Here is a 24,194-nt window from a genome sequence, read left to right on the forward strand (position 1 = left end):
TACCAACAGATCCTAGCACATCTTACATGCCCCTTTTATTTGAACACTACCCAACAGATACAGAAGACTGAGAGCACCCCTGGTGTTTTAGTCTGGCCAGTTTTTCCAGCAATGAGCCTTTGCTAAATATTGCCAATCCTGCGGTGCACACTGAAACAAATCTGCTAGACGGAGAAAGAGCAAGAGAGAGCGACTATCTATCAGACCTCTCAGAGCCATCTCACATCCATGGAGCAGGGCTGGCTCTGAAGAGTCCAGAGAGCAGCGACAGTTTTATCCAGCCGCACCAGCAAAAGTGACAAACGACCATCACCCGGCGCACATCCTGGAAAGAGATTGTGATGGCGAAGCACAGAGTCCAGCTCAGTGTCCAGTCATTAGTGCTGGCAGAACCCTGTGCAGTGAGCAGCCCAACATACCCTGATTACTGCCCTTCATGCTCAAGCTGAAAGACAGACACAAGATGCTCTCAGGAGAGGCCTTTTCAATTCAAGATGCTGCAGGTCAATAGAGTAATAAAAAAAAAAAAAAAAAAAATATATATATATATATATATATATATATATATATATATATATATATATATATATATATATATATATACACACACTGTAAAAATATTCATAAACTAGCAGTTTTCTTTTTTTTTGATTTATGTTTAATTGTTTTATTAACCTAACTGATTTATCCTTTTGAATTGCATTATGGGACCTTGATCTTTCTACATTTAACCTTGAAAAGTATAACAATAAAAGTGAGTTTTATTAACTCTTTAAATATTTTAAAGTGATATATTATCTGGATTGGTGTAGTATATTATGGCATATTTCTTTATATATTATCTCCTAAACATTATACTATTTCATTAGTAAAATGTCAATGAAAGTCACTTTGTTAGACTGCAGTTAAATTTTTAACATCCAAAGTCGACAGATCAAAGATTAACATGCCATAATGCAATTCACAACCATAAATAAATGGAAAACATGTGAATCACAAAATACAGAAACAGTTAATTAACAGATAAGTTTACATTGTAGTTATCAATTATTTACAGTTAATTGTGTTAAGAACATCAAACCTTTTTTTTACATTACCAATTATTCAAATAAGTTAATTAGGCATTATTTATTTAAATATTTTCATATTTTATTCATTAATTCACTAATCACTAATTTCCATGCATTTCTAAAAAAAAAAATCTGAATATTGAATCTGAATATTGCATCAAGTAAATATTGTTTAAAGAAATTATTGCTTTATCATTATTGTTTTATTTTTAAGAATAATCCTTGTAAATAATCCAAAAATATGAATGAACAGATTTCTCTGCAAACACCATCAGAGCTCAAATATGATTAAAACATAAGTTAATAAGCTTGGTTTATTTAAGTTATGCTAAAGTGGAAATTTATGAAAAATATTTGGAGAAAATGGCCTTTAAATATAAAGACAACAAATGAATCAAGTCTGAAAAAAGGAACACTTCACATCTCGCCTTAAGAAAGAAAACAAAATTCACTGTGCTAAAGAAAAGCTGGTAATCAATCATTTATATTTAGCTAATGCCATATTTCTTATATTAAGAACACTCATTTTCTTTTTCAGTCATCAGCCATATCTGCAAAGCTTCATGTGTCTGTGTTTCACCCTTTCTATATCACTACTGCAGTAAGCAACCTGTGCCACAGGGTGGTACATTACACATTTTGTCTTCAAATAATAGATTTATTTATTTACTTATTTTTACGATTAGCTTGAATTAAAGTTTATTTATATATATTTTCTGTTTGGCTGCATTTCTGTGTGGAGTTTGCATGTTCTCTTCATGTTCCTGTGGGTTTCCTCTGGGTGCTCTGGTTTCCCTGCCACAACCAAAGACATTTGGTATAGGTGAATTGGGTAGGCTAAATTGTCCGTAGGGTATGATGTATGTGAATGAGTGTGTATGGATGTTTCCCAGTGATTGGTTGCAGCTGGAAGGGCATTCACTGCGTAAAACTTATGCTAAATAAATTGGCAGTTCATTCCGCTGTGGCGACCCCAAATTAAAAAGGGTAATGAATAAATGAATGAATGAATATCTCCTGTTGTATACGACTTCAATTTCAGTTGTGCTTTTAGATTATTTACTTCCATATAGTTTTATTAATATTAATTTTAAGATATTCATCCAGTTAATCTTAATATTTTTAACTCTTTAGTTAATTATATAATTTTTTATCTTCTCTTATGTCTTTCCATAAACATAATAAATGACATGATGTAAATATGAATTAATATAAATAAAATAAATAAAAATAAATAAATAAAAATAAAAGTCAATAAAAAGGTAACATTTATGTTAAACAATATTTATTTTTTTATAAGTTTATAATATTTTTATATTTAAAAATATGCTGTTTTTTGAATATTATTATTACTATTATTATTCATTTATTTATTTATTTATTGCTGATTGAAGTATTAATTTACTTACAAAGTGATAAAAAGAGACACTGAAAATTCTTTAACTAAAACATTTGAGTCTGCTGTGTTTAAAATAATTATAAGATAAACAGTAACTTCATTTAATGCTCATCTTTCTGTGCTAGAAATGTACACAATTCAATCCGTATCTCACTAAATATTACAGAATTTTCATATTTAAATATAACCTTTTGGAAAGCTTAAAAAAATCTATTAATGCAATCCTGGTGAAGTATAGTGATATTAGTTAACTTTTTCACCCTATTCATCTGCCGCACCTTGCCTTGAAGCAGAGAAGCACATACAGTAAAAATGTCTTTTCATTATTAAGCTCAGAGTAAGAGAAAGCGAGAAGAGTCTGAAGTAATTATAATTACGGCCACTCTTGGGTGGTTGAAGAATGTATACAAGTTCAGATATCTCGTCTTGAGCCGCTCTTAGCATTCTATTTAGCCACCTAACGCAGCAGTGTTATGTAAGCATTCGCTATACTGCAGCACATATGAGGCTGATTACTGTAATCTCTGACATGGCTAGCAGTTTATTCGAACTCAGCACAGCAAAGAGCAAAAGAAATGTGTTTTTTTTTTTTTTTTTGCACAAACGCCGATGTTGCAGGTTTTTAGCCATGCGATAGGAGGGTTGGTCTGTGATGGAAACGGCAGTGATAGCTTGATGGCGGGTCATTAAAAGATAGCAAGCTGTTGTAGAGCTCACTTGCGAAGAGGAGGTTCTGTTGTCTGCTGTTTGTTCCGAATGAATTAATGGAGGATCTCACCGGCAGCCGCACACCAGAGTAATTGCCTATTTCCAGCTAAATTAAAGATTAGTCCATTTGCTGATAATGTAATCCAAAACCTGACAACTGAGAAATGTGGAAACGAACAGCTGATCAAAGAAATTAGCATCTGACTTCCGCAAACAGCGTATAATGGCTCTCGGAGTGATGGAGAATTTCTTGAAATCTGCTTAGATTGAAAGAAACTAAATGAATTAAACATAATAAATGAATTCATTAATGCAACTTTGGTCACACTTTGTTTTATAGGTACAATTATTGATAGTAAATTGCAAATGAAATCAAAACTAACCTTAGAATTTTGTTAGCTCACATTGCTAGTTTGTGGTGAATAAATCATCTTTGCCTGTCATTAAGAAAAAAATAGTTTGTTCTTGTAATGTAAAACCTAAATCTGCAAAATCTCTTTCTGTTTGCTTTTAGACAGATTGTCAGATTACGTCTGTCTGAGGTACTGGGCGTGGCTCACATATTTAACCACGCCCCTCCAACTGTTAGTTCGACAACAAATGGTGACGACGTGTCTTGTAGTTTGTAATAACTCTCCCAAAACCCTTTTCCCAATCTTTCTGGGAAAGACCAGCCAGCTCACAGTGTATATATATATATATATATATATATATATATATATATATATATATATATATATATATATATATATATATATATATATATATATATATAAAATACAACAGTTCTGTCTAATTCTTAAATCTGATTGGCTGATAGCCGTGCAATATTCTGCCAGTAACAGCACTCATACCCCCTTTTCACCCTTCACCCTTGTGTATTACTCCACCCAAATACAGCAAAAAGCTGAGGATACTCTACAGCTTGACAAATATTGCTGCTGTTGGGCAATGTACTTTTGAGGCTTTTTTAGTCGAGAATGTGGCTGTTTAGATTGCAACTATGCAGTTTATTTACAAATATAGTGCCTATTTTAAAATATTTATAATTTCTGTGAGACACTGCGAAAGCGGCCATTAGCCTGCCATTCTGAGCAGACCAACGATGGCTGACGTTGTCCATCCGAAAGAAAACGATAGAGATAATAAACCCTTAGAGGAGGAGAAACCCAGCACAATTTTAAAATACAGCTGATCAAATCATTATTAAACTGGTAAGTCACTTTCTAAGTTGATCTCTCTCTCTTTTGTATGTTGTGGTAATGCTAAAGTAAAGTTTTCACTACGGCAGACAAGTTCAGTAAACAGAAAGAAAGTAGAAATGCCCGCATGTGTTTAGCGTCTCTTTTAGCGTTTTTCTTATCACAAACACAACAGTACTCTGGTGATTGCGTTGCTTTGGCTTTTTCTGGGTTAATTGTTGTAAACTGATTGCAACAGAGAAATCTGTCGACTGATGGAATTTCATGCCTTTCAGCCTTATAATCTAATAATGTCAGCAAAATTACCTGTTTTGTCAACACTTCAGACATTATGTTAGAATCATTCAAATACTTTATATACACGAATATGCCGTCAATCTGTTGTATAAACACAATATCACACTTTTAGCAGTGCGATGTGGCTGTGTATCATCACTGGTGGAAATATGCACTTTATAAGTACTAATAAAAATCCAGACAGGTAATAAGTCTATAGTTAATAGTGAGAATTACTACTTAAACTAAAGTGTTACCAAAGTGTTTTTGACTACTAACATAATATGCACTTTCATAAAAGATACAGTTTTTCTCATTATTGTTATATATTAGTTTTAATTTTTATGAGTCAGTTTTGTGTTATGATCAAAATCAAGTTGAACTATTTTAACTAGTTATATAGTTTAACCATTTCATTGAAACCACTAGGCTTTACCCTTTTCTCAGTCCAGCACTACATTTTATTATTTAAAAGTATTAAACATACTTAGTAAGATGAAAAGTTATGAATTAAGTTCAATATTTATTTATTTTAATAATTATTTTTATTTGATTATTTGATTTTTTTTTTTTTTTATTCTTTAATTCTATACATTTATTTATGCATTTATACTGTTTGTTTGTTTATTTTGTATGCTTTTTTTTATTAAAAATCAAACCATCTAACCAAATCAGCAGCATCAGCTATAATCATGGCAATAAATAAGGTTAATAAATATTCAATACATAATTTACAAACATAGCAGCTTCTTAATAAACTGGCATTATACTGATAATAACAATACTTAAAATATAAGATCTATCAATTTAGTTAGTGATAAATATTCTAAAATTCTTCCAGGAGACACTTTCTTAAACATTTCCCTTGAAATATTGTATAGTAACATTTTCTTATATCATTTGAAACTATACTTTATAAAATATGTTTCATAATCAAACTATTTTTTTAACAAGTCAACAACTGCTTTTTATTCCGTTTTCAATAAATATCAGTGTGTATGAGTGGCCACTTCTATATCCTGCATGTAAAACCTTGCCAGGTGTATTTTTTAAATTAATATGTTCAGTATATTGTTTTATTTTAAAATATACATTGAATAACAATAGTTTAATGGTAAAACATGATTTGTTATCTTTAAAGATTCTTCCGATGGAGAGTCACAGATGTCTACACGTCCAATTGTTCAAAACAATCTCTTCGGAGTTCCCTTTCTGAGCCTGATGCATATGATTATGCAAAGTCTCATCTCATTCAATCACCTCATCTTCTTCTCTGTCCTCTGAAACCTTAATCAAATGAATCATCACAATTGAAAAGTCAAATTAAATACGCCTGAAACAATTTTGCGTCAAGCCCAAAAAAAAAAAAAAAGAAAAAAAACCTGTATAACTCCAGTGGATTTCATTAGAGAAACACACCACAGGTTATGATGTCTGCTCTATCTTTTTCACAAGATAAGCTGTACTGAATCTATTATTCTGCTCAGACTATGGTCTATTCAAACTTGTTCCCTCCCAGTCCAGACAAGGACACTCTGATATGATGCATGTAGACGAAAAATTGCAATGGAGTTTGACAACCTACCTCTTTCAGGCAACCCATAAAGTTGTTGCTGACGGGCGACCCAGGTAAGTCTGCTGTACTCGGAGATCCACCGACATAGAAAAAGTCATCTGATCCCAGCATTGTATAGTCTTCCTGCGTGTAGCCTGTCGTGGTCAGGATGCCATCCACAGATATCGTCACCTGATTGAGAGGAACGACAAAAAAAAAGAAGAGGGAAAAATCCATTCATGAGCGTCAAGGTTGTGATGGCGATTCTACCAGGAATAGGTTTGCTTCGTCTTGCTGGTTGTGGTCTGTCTTTGATTGTGTACCTGCACTTCAAGACTTTGAGTAGGCCGTTCTTGTCTAGTGTTGGTGGACTTTACAAAGGACAGGTAAAGAAAATATTTGCCGGCATATTTTCTTTATCCTTGATGGTGTCAGAAATGGTATTCTGGTTAGTTTTGAGGGATTAGTGTTATGTGACAAACTACAGACAAATTGCTTGTGCTTGATTTATTTGAAATTCTGTGCAACACTGGGTTAGTAGACAGAAATATTAGCATGCATTCATAATGCTAAAACTAGGGGTGTGCGATTTTGACACAAATCTTAGTATTTTTTGGGATGGTTGAGGCCTGTCATAAAATTACCAATTGGTGCCGGAAAGCCATGCATTAATAAGTAATTGAATCATTCATTCAAATTATTTATTCAAAAAAGCCAATTAATTTAGAAACCAAAAAACTATGTTTATAATTCTTTCTCCATAGCTAGCTAGAGGAAAGAGCGCTTTATGTCTTTTTTTATTTAACAAAGTACATATCAGAAAAAAGGGTACTCAAAACTGAAATAATTGATTATCGCCCATATTGCTGATTACATTACACTTATGTAACCAAGACAAGGATTGACACATTTGTTTTACATTTTAAAGAGTAAATGTTTCATGTTTTTTTTTTTTTTTTTTTTTAGACATATCTAATTATCGTCCATATTGCTGTTTACATTACACTTATGTAACCAAGACAAGGATTGACACATTTGTTTTACATTTTAAAGAGTAAATGTTTCATGTTTTTTTTTATTTATTTATTTTTTTAAACATATCTAATTATCGTCCATATTGCTGTTTACGTTACATTTATGTTACCAAGGCAATGACTAACTGTTAAGTCTATGACGTTATACAGTTTGGGGACTGTTGTTTCGCTTTTGCTGGTTTCATTTTGCGTTTATAGGACACGCAGGTTGGCTGTATTGGATGTCAGTTATCCGGGACATGGACTGATGAAGCAAATAAAGAATAGCTCCAATCGTTGCGCTGCAGTTGCGATCAGTTTGGGATAGCCGGCGTTTAATGTGAACTTGAGTGTTTCTTCTCCTTTTGCTTTGATCAATCACTGTTTGATTAACTTTTGTTGGTGTGCTTTGTTTGCCATGTAAATTAAAATGTTTTTTCAAACTCTTGAGAACTGGAGTGTGAACTTCTTATCAGTGTATTATTCTAGATGGAGGAGATGCAAGTAAGATACGATGTCTCACACGTTGAAGGTTTAATTTTTGTTTTATTTTGTAGTTCTAGGGGAAGAGTTTATTGGCTTAGTTAGTTGATTTTTGTAATATTCTTTTCTTTGGCACAGTCCCTCCGCTTTGTCCTCCTTATGTCTGTTAAACTTGGTTAATTATTTTTGATGAAATCATTGTCTTATTTTTAACTCATTTTGTGTGAAACTTTATTTTTCCATAAATATTTAAAAAAAACACAGCTTGTTTATAATAAGCAAGTTTATCTAAATAGCACTTTGGCGTCTTGTTGTTCCTCATCTATTGCAAATGGTAGCAATAATTACAACTGGCATAATGTTTTTCTCTTCATTCCCCCATGACCATTGAATGGAATAGATGTAACACTGACGCATGTGTATTACATTCTAAAGAGTAAATATCCCTATATATAACGTAAATATCAGAAAAAAGGAGTCCCAAAAATAGAAATATCTTATGTTTCATATGGCTGATTGCATTACACTTATGTTACCAAAGCAATGATTGACACATCTGTATTACATTCCAAAGAGTTCTACTATCAGCTTCACCATAGAAAATGAAATGGTTTCCATGCTAACTGAACCGAATAGGCCCGAAATGAAGCAGTTTAGCAAACAGAAGCATTCAGCCTGATAGTGGAAAAGCGGCTTAAGTGTTTTTAACTTTTTCTTTCCCCGATAACTCATTCGGAAAATCATTATGGCGGATGTTGGTCAGTTTATGGAATTTATATCACAGCCACTAGCAATTATTTTGAATGCAAACAAGACGTAGGCACATTATTCAGGCATTAATGAAAGGAAAGGCTTTTATATTTGGGAGAGACCCAGTATGAGGCACTTCTGTAAAGTAACTGTACAGAGGACTCATGGATTCAAATTTCCGGCTGAACAGATCAACTTTTTTAAGTTGTACAATTCAATAATGTCCCTTGTAGTGCCTCGTGCATCATGCCCAAGGAATCCAATTTCTACAAATAAATGCATACAAGTATCTTTAAAAATCGTCATGTGACTTTTATGTGGGTCAGCGTGTTATGTGGTATATTAGAAAGATTTTCAATTTGCTGTGTTATGAGCCCAAGTGTAATAGGTCAAAAGGAAGGAGAGTAACATTCATTTTGGGACGGAACCAAACATAAACAAATACATAATGTTAATTTCAGTTTGTGCAATTTGAAGGGCAATGGAAATGCAGTTTCTCACTCAAATGATTAATTCAAACCAAGATTAATTCTGCAAACAACACAGCAGTGTTGCTTTGAGACAGAAATATTTGTGCCAACTTTATTTGGAACAGGCAAAGGATGACTGTATTATGTGTAAAATGCAATTCAAGCAACATTAACTTGAACGCTAACTTCATTTTTGAAGTGTTTTATAAAATTAAATGACATTTTGCTCACAAGCTGATTACTTGTGTTATGTAGTTGAAGGCATAGTTCACCCGAATATGAAAATGACCTCATCATTTACTCCTCCTCATGGTTTTACACCTTTATGAGTTTCGTTCTTCTGTTGAACACAAAAGATGATATTTTGAAGAATGCTGGCTGTGGCACCTATAGACTACCATAGTAGAAGAAAAAATATTATGTAAGTCAATGGGTACCAACTACCTGCATTTTTAAAAACTATCTTCTCTGTGTTTAACAGAAGAATTACCTCAAACAGGTTTTGTGAAGAGTGAATTTTTTATTTTTGTGTGAACAATCTATTTTATCATTCCCTGTAAATTACAACAACAACAAGTAAATGTATTGCTTTCATAACTTCCCATTCTAACTGCCTTCAAATAGGCTTCAACATGCACTTGATGTTCTGGATTCTCAGGAAGTGTTTGATTGTTTTTTTTTGCAAAGTTATTGGCACTAAAATATGTCAGCTTAAATAAATGTTATTATCATATACTTATCAGAAACTAAACGCACACCCCTAGCTAATGCTACCAAAAAAAGCATGCAACACAGATTTTACATGTTTTTTTCCTAATAAAAGGGTTAACAGTGAGGTATACAACCACTGCAAACATGGAAGCATGCAAAAAAACATGGAATCAGACACAACATGCTAAAGGAAGCAGCACACCAGAACAGAGCAAAAGCCATGAGAGGTAATGAGGGAAGACACAGGAAGTCATGACCTTCACCACGATACAGACAAGACAGGACACTGGGCAGATGGTGGGCTGCTCACACAAGAGTTTTGGTGTTAGTAACACAAGGACAGGTCAGCATGGCATGCGCAAACAACTGGAATCAACTGTCAGAGCTCCATTGCTGAAGTAGCTTTTTTTATTCTTGCACTTTGTATGCTGTTGTTTTTGACACTTTTCCCATTTTGGAAAGCTTCTGCCAGTTTCTGTCAGTATTTGACTTGGAAAATAAAACAAAAAACAAGGGCTTTTTAAAAAAGACTAAGCCTTCAAAACTTAAAAAAAGGGCCACAGAGGAAGTTCAAAGAAGGGAAATGGCGGTGAAGCTGTGGCGAAAAATGGGATGAAGACAATTTGAACTGAAAAGGAAATCCCCGAAATACAAACCCCAGACTGTCTATTTTTTATGATGCCATGAAACCCCAAAAAAGAAGAAAGAGGGCCAGGAAAACACACGGTAAACCCAAAAAAGGACAATAAGAATGATATCTACCAGACAATGTAGTTTGTTTACCATAGCGTGTCCAATACCTGAATGCTTTGAGAAAAGGGGGAAGAAAGGAAATTAAACAATGAACAAAAGGGTTGTTAATAAAATGGAATAAACGCAAATGAAGTTATGATTAGTTTAGGTTCTGTTTAGTAAATTAGTTAATGGTTCATGAGTGGTTAGTTTGGATCTGAACAAATGTTATCCATAGACAAGCAAAGCATATGAGTGAGTAAGAAAAGGTGGAAAAGAAAAAGGATCATAGCCACATTCTCCAAAATTTCTCTGGCTTCTGTTCAAAATATTAGAGCGCATACTCACTTGAAAAAGAACACAGACAGTATTTTTCCCTAACTAAAATACATCTAGATTTTATTTTTTTTTTAGATCCCTTCTAATAGTGGTGTAACAGATCACAAATCTCACGATTCGGATTGGACCTTTTTCAGATCAGCCAAAAAGAGTAGGAAACAAATGTATTTTGCTTTCCATTTATTACAAAAACAGCACTGAAAGACTTTTGGTTTCATAAAATAAAATAAAGAAATAATCAGTTGAATAAAAATAAATTGTAAAATATTCAGCACTGTGAAAAATTCACTGTTTCTACTACTGTTTCTGATCACGCTAAATGCAGATATCTAACATTATAATTTGTACAATATATTTATTTTGAAACTCATTTTCAATAAATGATTCAGTTATTCACATTAAACTTCATGTTTCATTGCTAGATGTGTCATTTTTTGAAGAATTATTTAGTGGCATATTTTTGATGGCTGCCACCTATTAGTTAAATAATGTAATTGCTGCCTACAACTTTTAAGCGCATGATGGTGATTTTAATCTTTACCATAAGCCATACCCGTCAACCCTCCTGTTTTTCCCGGGATTCTCCTGTATTTTACAATTCTATCCTGTTATCATGGCGTGAAGGTAATTTATGTATTTCTCCTGTATTTTCAATCAAAGGGTGGCAATAAACATTAAAGAGCCAAACCTCCCTATGCGCAACCCATACCGCCAAACCACCATTATTTGACTGTTTTGTAAATTCATAACTAACTCAAAAGACTGAAATCTCTTAGGATTAATAAAGATCACCATCATTTATAATTTATGCTGCATGAGTGTTGAGATACCGATCTTTTAATGATAATCGTGCAGCTTACACTGAATGCATTAATACAGGCTAAACAGGTAGTGACGAAAACACCTTTAATAAACTAAGAAACCCACCACATCCCAAATAACCAACCACAACGTCTTCTTTTACCATCAGTAGTTTTTACAGGATAGCTTAAATGCCTCCATACATGTGATTTGAACGCCCCGAGAGGTGATCTCTCCGCAATCCTTACAAATTAAGGATTAATCTACAAGTACAAGTAAAAAATTACTAATCCGTGGGTTATGTGCGTTTCGAACCGCGAGTTGTGATCCGACGAATCACAAATTCACCATTATCCATTACACCCCTGCCTTCCAATGTAATGTTTCATAACATGCCGCTTTCTACTACAACCACAACTGCTGACCTCTATCTAGCTGGCACTTTGTTGTGATTCATATTGTTTCGACTTTCCTCAGGCAATTGTATAAGGTAATTCTAATGCATGTTCTTGGCGTAATAGTAAAACAGCTATTAAACAAAGCGGGAAAAAAAGTGACAGTCCAAGTGGATCAGAGCAAAAATAGCTTATGCTTGTGGGCACTCGCGCCTCCACACACACTCCCGCGCAAAAGCAACATCCTTTCACTCCTGAGGGGCAAAACCACCCAAACTATTTACATATTTTAAAATGCAGCGGCGGAGTGATTTAACAGTTCAACAAAGATTGGCTGTGAGTAAATGGAACGGTTGAGGTTGGATGGAGCCTCTCCCCGTTGCCCTGATAAGACAGACTATTTGGAGAAGCGAGGTGAATATCTAGACGGGTGAGAGAGACAGCCTCTTGAAGCCATCACACTTCTGATAGCTTCAGACATAGGTAACTGCCTGAGGAGGCAAAACATGAGGCAAGGTAGAAGAACTCAGAGAAGAAACAGTTACGTTAGCATTTCGGAGAACTCAAAAAAAGATCTAACTTAAATTTAACCAATATTTTGAAGCATTTAGCTCTGAATGGCATCAATAAAACACTTTTATTTTGTATTTTTAGCGTTACCTGTCTGAGGTTGCGCGTGACCTTCACATCATGCCAAGAGTTGTCATTGAATTTGCCATTGACAGGTTCGACAATGGCCTCGAAGGCTCCGGAACCCAAGTTGATGACCAATGAAACAGCCCCATCTTTCAAGGCCAGGTTGACGTAGTCCGCTGATTTGCCCGTGTGGAGGATAAGCCCATTTCTTTGCCAGGTCTTGAAGGACAACGTGATCTCATCACTGCTGCTCTGGATGGGATTCTGAGATAAGTCGTAGCAGAAGAACTCCGAGCCTCGGAAAGTGGCCACATTCTCTTCTCGTGCTACAAAAGAGGAGATAAATGCTATTAGAGCTTCTTGAAATCAAAATAAACTCAACTCTATGAATTATGGAAGCTTTCCAAAAAACTGACCACTCAAGATCAGACCAAATGAAACAAGATGACGCACTTCAAAAGGCAGAGTGGGCAGCAAAACACTCAAAGTGCTGCGCGTTTGAAGCCATAAATCTGATGAGATCATCAATGAGATCATTTCCCTCGTTGAGGCATATACCGTATGCACTAATGTTCACAGTGTTTGTGTAGCACGTCTGAGTCATGATTCAAGAAGTTGCAGTGCCCCACAATCCATCAACATCAAGTCTGTTTAAGCTCCTCAAACTTTAACCATATGCCTGATCTATGAGATCCTCCACAGATGATGCAGAGGCTGCATTTAAAGTGGCATTTAGATTTATTTGTTTTTGGAGAGGATTTACCCAACTGAAAAGACTACTCCAGCACATCTCAAAGACTTTTAGTGGTGTTAATGTGTGAAAATAAAGCTTTCTTTGATATCGCTTTGCATCGTCGTCCTGCAATATGACCATGCATGCATCTTCTAACATTGGTTATCTTTTTTAAAAATTGCACATTCCTCAAACTGGGGATAAAATAATTTTTGTCAAACCTATAACATGCCACAAAGAGGCCTGTCGCAATAATTAAATAACCATCTAATTGTGTTCAGTCCAAGAGAAGCTGTTTCAGACAACTGTGATTGCTGCAATGACTGTAATACCCCAAAGAAGAAACATAAAACAAAATAGTCATTTTACTTTCACTTTTTAAATCTGCAATAGTGAGTGTGTCTCTCTAATAACTAGTCATAACTCGTTAAAAAACATCAGACAACAGCAAGCCAACAACATGCTGAGAAAGTAGCAACAAATAACTAAAGAAACTATGCCATTTAGTGTTTTAGGCCAATTTGTTGTGATTTTGTGGCTCGTAGCCACCAACAACTTAATCATTGCAATAAAGGTCAATATCTATCATTATTGTGTTTGGTGTGATCTGTTTGATGTTTGATTAGTGGTGGTGTGGTGAGACCCCTCTCATGATTGTAAAGCGCTTTGGGGGATAAATGCGTTATATAAAAACACATTACATTAAGCATTTGCTCATTACATTCCTTCAGAGGATGTGTAGTGTGAGTTTTGCGCCATTTATTTTGTATGACAGAGTTTTGTAGCCTGTAAATGCTAACTCCTACCACATGTTTCAAACTGTACAACAAACAAACTTAAAAAAAAATAAAAAATTTAATCATTATCATCTTCTTGTGAACTATCAAAACATGATTGAAAAATGGTGACCATGTTTACTCATATTTTGTGTCCACTCCATTGGCACTCAAAAGTGTTTGAAAATCAACATAATAATGGACCATACACTCTGTTTGTGATGCTTCCATGCATAATACAGTATTTTTCATCTTTTTACCTGGATCTGTGTGAAAGGAAATCGTATTGACTGCATTGTTGTCTATACACAAAACATCAAACTAAGAAGAAAAATTTTACTGGGGTAAGGGATTTTTCTAAGTAAATAATAATAATAATAATAATAATAATAATGACAAATAACAACAATAGGACATATCTTAAATTTTTCCATCATAATTTAATTGGATCATGAATATTATTCATTGAATTTCCTTCAGCGTAGTGCCTTATGAGGGGTTGCCACTGTGGAATGAACTGCCAACTATTCCAGCATATGTTTTAATCAGTGGATGCTTTTCCAGCCACAAGTCAGTACTGGGAAACATCCATACACTAGCGCATTCACACAAGCACTTATACACTAAGGCCAATTTCAGTTCATTCAATTCTCCAATAGCACATGTCTTTGAACTCTGGGGGAAACCAAAGCACCTGGAGCAAACCCATGCGAACATAAGGAGAACATGCAAACTCCACACAGAAATAGCAACTGGCCCGGCCAGGACTCGAACTAGAGGTCTGCATACCACGAGAGCCGTGGGACCGGAACAGATTTTTTGCGTCGTGGAAATAAATTGGCGAATAAAATGCGGTAGCGGTCGGTAACTCTGGTGTAATTTGAATAGGAGCAGGCGGTCTAACAATACAGCGCTTCAGTCCCAACATTATTTCGGAACAGCATATCTGGGATTTCCTCATTCTTATTGAGCTCCGGTACAGCCAGTGCTCACAACTGTTACACATGATGAACGCATGGACCAGTGTTTACTGCATATGCCTTTTTTTCCCCACAGTCTGTGCATCTATCATCGGCATTAAAGTCTTCAGAGCATTTACTAACATGAGAGATACAAGTGAAGGTGCGCTGTCTTTCAGTTTGCAGTAGAAAATAGTCAGTTTACTGTTAGAAAACCCACATCAGTCAAATTTGATGTGAGAGTCTTTTTCATGCATCATACAGTAGCTGGTAGTAGTTGGTAATTTAAACCCAATTTAAAAACCCAATTTAAAAACCCAATTTAAACGTACGATTTTGGAAACCAATGGCTGAATATACAGTACAGCGGGAGTGGTCGGGTGCAGAATGAAACCTTGCGGGAGCGCAAGACCTGTAACCATACGTTCACACCGAAAGCGGCTAGAGCATCAAAGTAGCTGGAAATCATTCATGTAGGCGCGCAGAAGAGTTTAAATCAAATCACCTTTATGGCAATAAGCTATGATGCGGTTCAGCGGCAAGCAATCAGAATGTAGAAATCCACCGCTTGAGAGGAGAACATAGACCTGTGATTTTTGGTTCCGACCACAGTTGTTCCCAAGGGTTTGATTATTGTTGTCGCCGGATTTCCAGTATTTACAATGTTTTCTTACAGGAACATGCATTAAATAAGCGAGTTACCGATGTACATTAATGTTATATATTTATTTTATAGTAAAAAAAAACGGGAATCTCATGCGACAGTACAAAACAGTATTGCTGCTTCAGGATATTTCAGACAAATAGACGCATTGGATTATCAAGTGGAGCAAAGCCACACCACATGCAACTTGATCTTCCATTGTTAAATGAATTTGATAAAAAAAAATGTGCAACATTTTTATGGTAGAAAGCATGTTTTATGCAGGAATGTAACTGATGCGCTACAATGGCCCATTTAAATACGAGATCAATGTTGCGAATTTTGACGCTCTTGCCACCGGAGCTGAAGGACCTTAGATGCTCTCACCGCTTTTGGTGTGAACGCACAGTAACTCAAGCCAGTGACCATCTTGCTGTAAGGTCACAGTGCAAACCACTGAGCCACTGTCCTCAAATCATGAATATCATCTATAATAAAAAATTAAATCTGAAAAAAGTCAACTGAGCAATTAAATCATTTCAAAGTTGGTAGATCAATTTTGAGAACAAATGTCTTCTTGTGTATTAAGAGAAAAACAAATTCCGACATCAAACTGACTTCAAGTGTTAGTGACTGCATGCTAAGCTCCCATTGGTCATTGGGATTCAGAGTAGATAATCTACTGCATCCACACTCATGGAAATCAGTTCACTCTAGGTCTCTATGGTCCCCAGTCCATTAATCACCAAGCCACAGAGATGCACACATAACACACACATATCCTCCAAACCAACAGTGAACATCATTTACATCAGGTGGCCAGAGGAGGACCGTAACACTAATGACACCATTGATTTATCAGCGCTTCATTTGGGCCATTGTGAGGTCGATAGATTTTCGGCCCAAATGTTGACAAAACAGTCACACGTCCAAGTCTATGCTCCACCTCAGCCATCAGCATTAGTGGATGTAGTTTGTGTTTTAACAGAGCAGGTAAAGATGTCTTGAGCTGTTTTGCACTGGACTAAGGGAGTCTGCAGGGTTGTGGATTTTCTCATCATGCCTGTTTCTGCAGTGCCTCTGATAAACTTCACATGGTAATACACTCAAGGTTATAAATAAATAAATAAATAAATAAACTGACTGATTCCATTGGAAATGCATGAGACTTTGGTGCAGCTGATGAACAACAAAATGGTGATTCTATAACTGCGGATGCAAAAATGGCAAATATGAAAATAAAAACCTATTAAAATAATTATTTCTGGTATCCTATTTTATTTATTTTTTAATTGTCAAACTTGTACAATAACTGGGAAATATGACAATTATATCTTTTAAGTATTAAGATATCACACAGAGGGGAAAAAAAATTAACAATAACAAGAAAATGAATAAAAATATGTGGGTTTGCATGAATTAAAGCCATTACATTCATTCATTCATTTTCTTTTCAGCTTAGTCCCTTTATTAATCTGGGGTCACCACAGCGGAATGAACCGCCAACTTATCCAGCATATGTTTTACGCAGCAAATACCCTTCCAGCTGCAACCCATCTCTGGGAAACATCCATACACACTTATTCACACTCATACACTACGGACAATTAAGCCTACCCTATTGACACGTACTGCATGTCTTTGGACTGCTGGGGAAACAGGAGCACCCAGAGGAAACTTACGCAAATGCGGAGAGAACATGCAAACTCCACACAGAAACGCCAACTGACCCAGCCGAGGCTCGAACTAGCGACCTTCTTGCTGTGAGGAAACAGTACTTCCTACTGCGCCACCGCGATTACCAAGGTATTACATAATAGAGAAAAATAAATAAAATCTGCAAGGGTTTATGTGTCCTTTAAAAGGTTGTCAATGTATCAAAAAGTTGCACTTGAAAACTGTTTTACGCAGCGGATGCTCTTCCAGCTGCATCCCATCACTGGGAAACATCCACTCACTCATTCACACTCATACACTACGGCCAATTTAGCTCATTCAATTCACCTATACCACATGTTTTTTGATACGTGGGGGAAACCGGAGCACCCGGAGGAAACCCACACGAACACGAGGAGAACATGCAAACTCAACACAGAAATGCTGACCCAGCTGTGGCTCAAAGCAGCTACCTTCATGCTGTGAGGCGATTGTGCTACCTACTGTGCCACGGTGCTGCCCACTAATGCATTATTAAAATCCAAATTCATGCTTGTTTACATTAGTTAATGCAGTGTGAGTTAACATGAACTAACAATCTACAACTTTATTTCCATTAACTAATGTCAACTAACATGAGCAAACAGTAGCCTATTGTTTTTAAACTATTTAAAATCATTGAATTAGAAAATGATGAATATGTCTTTTTCAATAACTAAACTAAATACAAAGGAAAGGAAAATAAAATAAAATATTTGATTACAACAAACAATACATGATAGAAAAGAAATACTCTGAAAATCATGTTTTGCAAAAAAATAAAATAAAAAAATACAATATTACCATGGCCTGTGACATATTGTGATCCAAGACGATGTGTGACAAAACCTTTTCAATGATCTTCCCTTTCCCACACGGACTTCTGATTCACTAATACCATTTAAATGACAACTAAAAAGCCATTTCTCTGGGAACAACTGAACCAAGTGTGACCAAAACCAAGACCAGCTTTTCTCTCCCCTCCACCACAACATAAGACAACCTCAGAACAAAATGAAATTTTGAGTGTGCCTCACACAGGTAAGTAGGTTTGACAAACTCTCTGAAACTAACTGACACTTGCACCCATTTTGCACATTTACATCAGATACTTTAACAAAAACTACAATGTACATTTATGAAAAGTGCTTCACATAGGTGAGTGGGCTTGACAAACCACCTGTAGAAACATTCTTCTCTCTATAAAAGAAAAATACTCTTCCCCTCCTCATTCTAGCACTTCCATTCTATACAGCATCACAGTAGCATTCCTTGTGTGTATTGCCTCCTCTTGTTAAACTGCTTAAATGCCTCCTCTATTGTACGTGATAATAAATGTCTAAATATGACAAATAAATACAATTATAATATTCCAAAAAGGTGACGCAGTGGCGCAGTAGGTAGTGCTGTTGCCTCACAGCAAGAAGGTCGCTGGTTCGAGCCCCGGCTGGGTCAGTTGGCATTTCTGTGTGGAGTTTGCATGTTCTTCCTGCGTTCGCGTGGGTTTTCTCTGGGTGCTCCGGTTTCCCTTATAGTCCAAAGACATGCAATACAGGTGGGTAGACTAAATTGTCCATAGTGTGTTTGTGTGTGTGTTTGTGCGAATGAGTGTTTGTGGATGTTTCCCAGAGATGGATTGCGGCTGGAAGGGCATCCGCTGCGTAAAAACGTGCTGGAGAAGCTGGCGGTTCATTCCGCTGTGGCAACCCCAGATTAATAAAGGGACTAAGTTAAAAAGAAAATGAATGATTAAATGAATATTCCAAAAACAAAAACTTAAAGAAATAATGACTTTGGACACCAAATACATGCAATTGCAGAATGACCCAAAATTTGAATATTTCTCTGCAGTCAGAGAGATGACTCAGATTATATGAAAATGCAGCCTAATGGAAGATGACGGGATAAATATTGGGAAAGAGTTTTGTCCAGCAGAGGAGGATGGCGTATCATCCATGTGTCAAAAACTGGCAGTTCAATGTACTTGGCTACTCGCAAATCCCACAGTGCTCAAGAGATTCTCAAGTCTATTAATATTTGGCTAGACGGAACAGGAAAAAAAAAAAGAGCTTAATGTTTAGCCTGTGGAGATTACTGGACCACACCAACAGGGTCAAGGAGTTTCTCTAGCACTCACAAAAATTTATGTGGAAACTCACAGATGCTCAACAGATATCACAGACCTCTGATCTGTATGTGTTTTGCTAACTACTGAAGAGATTTCTTCTGATTTTAAAATAAAATAAACGCTGCTTTTTACATGTTTGGTTTACCATGTAAAAGTGTACAAAAAATTACAACAAACAACAATAAATTTAGAGCAAGTACTGATGGTGTTGGGATTGATAAGTGATTGATGGGGAGACAGGGATTTTACTTCAGGTGCGCTGGTTTTGAACTGATTATGCATTTAATTTATAAAATAAATGTAGAAAAACTATTTATTTTTCAGTTAGTTTCCAAGAACTTAAATTCATGTTTTTTTTTCATATTTACATTTAATAAACTAAAATACAAGCAATGAAACAAAAAGTATTAAAATGAAAATAGCTATACTATACTAAAGATGACTATTACAATAACTAATATTTTACAATAATGAAATCTAAATAAATAAAATCGAAATATTAAATGAAAACAAACTCAAATAATATTAATAGTACTTAATACTTAATAATAATTAAAAAGAACTGAGAAACTTAATTATATCAAAATAACGGCAGCTTGTACATGTTAAAATATACTTCTATATCTATCATATCTATAATATCTATTTTTATGTAAATTTCAACAAAACAACAGCATGGATCTTATCCGTTTTTTTTTTTTTTTTAAGAGCGTTCACCCAAGAGCCAGTTTCTCGATCGGGTTGTCATGATCCTAACCGGGTTGATGTGGTCCTAACCTTCAATCACCACCCGTTCCACAATGCACCGGCCCCTTACAGCTCCCCCTGTAGGTGAAGGGCCTGCAGGAAGATGGTCCCACGTTGCTCCTTTGGGCTAAGCCCGGCCGGGTTTCGTGGGAAAAAACCCCAGCCACCAGGCACTCTCATACGAGCCCCAACCCCAGGCCTGGCTCCAGGGTGGGGCCCTGGCTGCGCCATGGTGCTCCACCGGAAAAAGGTGGTTTGCCATCTCCAGGTTGGAGGAGAGTCCTTACCCCAGGTGGAGGAGTTTAAGTATCTAGGGATTTTGTTTATGAATGAGGGAAGGATGGAACATGAGATGGACAGGCGGAGTAGCAGCAGTAATGCGATTGATGTACTAGAAGGAGCTGAGCCTATAAAGGCAAAGCTTTCAATTTACTGGTCAATCTACAATCCTACTCTCACCTATGGTCATGAGCTTTGGGTCATGACCGAAAGGACAAGATCCCGGACACAAGCGGATGAAATTAGTTTCCTTCGAAGGGTGGCAGTGCGCACCCTTATAGACTGGGTGAGGAGCTCTGACACTCGGAAGGAGCTCAGAGTAGAGCCGCTGCTCCTCCACATCGAGAGAAGTAAGCTGAGGTGGCTCAGGCATCTGTTTCAGATGCCTCCTGGATGCCTACATAGGGAAGTGTTGCAGGCATGTCCCACCGGGAGAAGGCCCGCGGTTCTCTCCTAAGACTGCTGCCTCCGCGACCAGGCCCCGGAAAAAGTGGTAGAAAATGAATGAATGAATGATAGTTCACCCAAAAATGTTTGAATGCATGCCATTTACTCTAGTGGTTAAAAATCTATAATGAAGAAAGCTTAAAACCTTTAACTATTGGCTTCCTTTTGTAAAAAAAAAATAAAATAAATACTATGGAGGTCGATGGTTATTGGTAACCTTTTTTCAGCTTTCCTCAAAAACGTTTCTATGTGTTCAAAAGAAGAAATGAAATAAAACAGGTTTGGAAAAAGTAAAAAATAAAGAAAGTTTTCATTTTCATGTGAACTATACCATTAGGGCTTTGTCTGTGTAAAATAAAGTGAATGCATTTGATCAAAATCCTCCACTAAACTCCAAATCTCATCGAAGTCCATCAGTTGCTCAATATAACTCAAGCAAATCTCCAAGAGTCTTTCAGAGAACAACCCCGAGTGTTATCCCTCAGTGAAGCTCATGTCCACACCTCAGCAGATACATTATTTCTCCCCAGAGCCTGGCTGCTGTTTCTGGCCCTTCAAACAGCTCCTCGACACCTGATCTGTCTCCTCCTGCTGGACTCAGAGCGGTAACCGCATCCCTGAGATCCACACACACAGTTAAAAGTGCCTAGAGAGAGTACTGATCAATTATTAATTAAACAGGGTGTTGTTTTTACTGAAGACACCGCTCCACGTTCCTGCCAGATTCTACACTGTACAGTCATCTTCAGCTCTAAATGCTTAATAGGAGTGAAGCCCTCATGCTGACATTATGATCAGCAAAATAGTGCAGAGTGGAAAATATGAAGAAAAAGAGGAAATATTTTTGGCTATCTAATCAATAAAGTTAAAAAAAAAATCACAAAAAAATAGATAATATGATAATTAATCAATTTAATTTCATAATGAGATAATGAATGAATATCACTTTTCTGGAATTGTTATTATATTTGCTCTAATAATAATATATTTATATTAAAAAGTAAGTAATATAAATTTAAAAATATGTAATTAAATATAATTCATATTTAAACATTTGGCATTTTTGCAAAGTCTGGGGTTAGATGGTTTATAAAAAAACTCACTGCTCACTAGTTTATTTTAGTAAATATGCAAATTACAATAAAATACTATAATACAGTAATAGTGCAGGGCTGGAAGATAAAATCGGTATCAATATTTATTGACCAAACACCATTGCCAATAAATTATATTACATATTAATATTAAAATGTGGCTGTTGAGCGCACGCCTTGAAAGCAATGCCAATAATCTTGGAGTGTCAGTTCGTCATTTCCAATGGAGGAGTGTGACTTGTATGATGCACCGCATGAACATGTGCAAGCGGCGCACACATACACACGTGACATTTGTTTTTGACTATTAAAACTATTTGCTTTAGTAATGTTGGTAAACTAAAATAAAGTTTTTAAAAAATCCTTATATTCCTAACTGGATGGTTATAAAATATTTAATAATTATCAATATCGAATGATCTGAAACATGAAATTATGACAATTTTATTGCAATAATCACATCTTTAAATTACTTCATAAATAAAGAAATAATTACTTGCATGAAAAAGTTTTAGTCTTAATTTTAGCTTTATAAATAGTAGAAATAAAATTAATATTTTCTTGGCAGCTGGTTATGTTTCAGGATCAGAATATTCTGTTTTGAGTTTTTGGTTAAAACTGCAGTAATCTTATTTTTTTGTTTATTTATTTTTTTCTCAGGGAATATTAAATTTAATTTTCTTTTTTTCAGATGTATTACTTTCATATTTAAACAAAATAAATTGATGAATATTTATTTGTCAGTTAGCTGAAATAAAACGTTTAATTTTTGCAATTTCATTTAGTTATAATTTTTTTTTTCCCAGGCCATAATATAAAGTTACAGAAAAAAAACTATCCTCTTCGCCAGATTCTTGGCCAAGAAAATAAATTGATTTGCCTCCAAAAAGTTATGTGTTCATTACAGTACACGGTGTACAATAATTAAACTGCAATATCAGAAGACATACTGCTGGCCACCTACAGTAGCACACGCACAATCAATACCAGCCTTTCAGAAAACCCAACAGAGATTAAAACACCCAATACCATTTATTCATCCCTTTGTATTTGTTTCAAGACGTGCTCCTCTAAAGCTTCCACAGCCTATCATCTAGAAACTGTGAACAAAAACCCGAGCGCAGAAGCACATTTCCACCAGTTTCTGTCTGGTCACAGCACTCCTTTCAAAACAAACCTTATCTGTCCAGATATTTAATGAAAATCCTCAGGGGGGGCAAAGGTACTTAATCTCCTCCATAATGGAGAATCCCACAGAAAGCAGGGCCATGTGCGAGATAGTTAACGTGCTGAAATTATGAAATCTTAATGAAAACATCATTATTAGTCAAATAGCACCGGGGACAGAGATTGTTATCGGGTCATAATTACAATATTTGGCTAATGCCATTTCTCTGCTGCATGCAGAGACAGACAGTGTTTTATTTTTATTTTTTCGGACAGAGACGTGTTCATGCGTACAGCTGTCAGAGGCTCACGAATGGAGAAAAGTAGTGTCGTTAGAGGAGCCATTAAATCCGGCATGCTTTGGGGAGGAGACCATTACAGAGAAAGAGCTCTCAAAATGTCAATCACATGTGAGAGGATGCAGGACACTTTCTGACCGATTGGCCTCTCGACTCCTGAGAACAAAACTGGCGTTTGCCACTAGGTGCCCTTCACAGAACTACAGTCTGCCATGACAGACGCTGATGGAAAGATGATGGCTGTGTATAGCACTACGAACTTTATAGCTCATATCAAGCAAAGATGAACATTGTCATTCCCCTTCGGGGGGAACTTCAGCACTATAAGTGGATTTGATTGTAAAATCCACGCATTGGGAGGTTCGGTTCAGAAGCTACTCGTCTGAAAGAGTATTGAACGGGCCAATTAAGAATGAATTGGCAGCGCAAGCCTGCGCAGGTGAGCGGCATAAGCAATCAACTGAGTATATAAGCTCACCTGGCGCAGCAGACGCTATCCTTTTCGCTTCAGAGACTTTCTGATCGAGTCGATGAGGGTTCCTCCTGCTGTGACCAGCGATTCTGAGCGAACGAGAGCATTCTCCCGGTCCAGAGTGTGTACACGCAGTGGCAGACGGTCGAGCTGGGTTTCTCCCTTGCCTGGCGTTCTTTGGGTCCGGTCCTCCAGAGCGGTGCGTATAAAGTTGC

The 24,194-nt window shown here is 36.1% G+C and overlaps 1 protein-coding gene across 37 annotated transcripts in view; it reads right to left on the reverse strand.

The window, feature by feature from the left end:
- The window catches only part of nrxn3a (neurexin 3a), a 546,850-nt gene that overhangs the window by 432,602 nt on the left and 90,054 nt on the right, over positions 1-24,194 (reverse strand). For 23 of the 37 annotated variants that reach the window (XR_015512694.1, XR_015512693.1, XM_087289302.1 and 20 more), the window contains 2 exons: positions 12,565-12,866; positions 6,241-6,402 (listed from right to left, as the gene is read on the reverse strand). Coding sequence is in view for 32 of the 37 variants with exons in the window: in XM_087289302.1 (XP_087145428.1) it covers positions 6,241-6,402; positions 12,565-12,866 (464 nt within the window). In the remaining 5 variants the exon portion in view is untranslated. Of the gene's footprint in view, positions 1-6,240; positions 6,403-10,399; positions 10,445-12,564; positions 12,867-24,194 lie in introns of all 37 variants that reach the window. The other 14 variants (XR_015512691.1, XM_087289299.1, NM_001430850.1 and 11 more) reach the window with 2 other exon arrangements.

The sequence above is a fragment of the Danio rerio genome, chromosome 17 (assembly GCF_052040795.2).
Source record: "Danio rerio strain M-AB ecotype USA chromosome 17, GRCz13ab, whole genome shotgun sequence".
Lineage (NCBI taxonomy): Eukaryota > Metazoa > Chordata > Actinopteri > Cypriniformes > Danionidae > Danio > Danio rerio.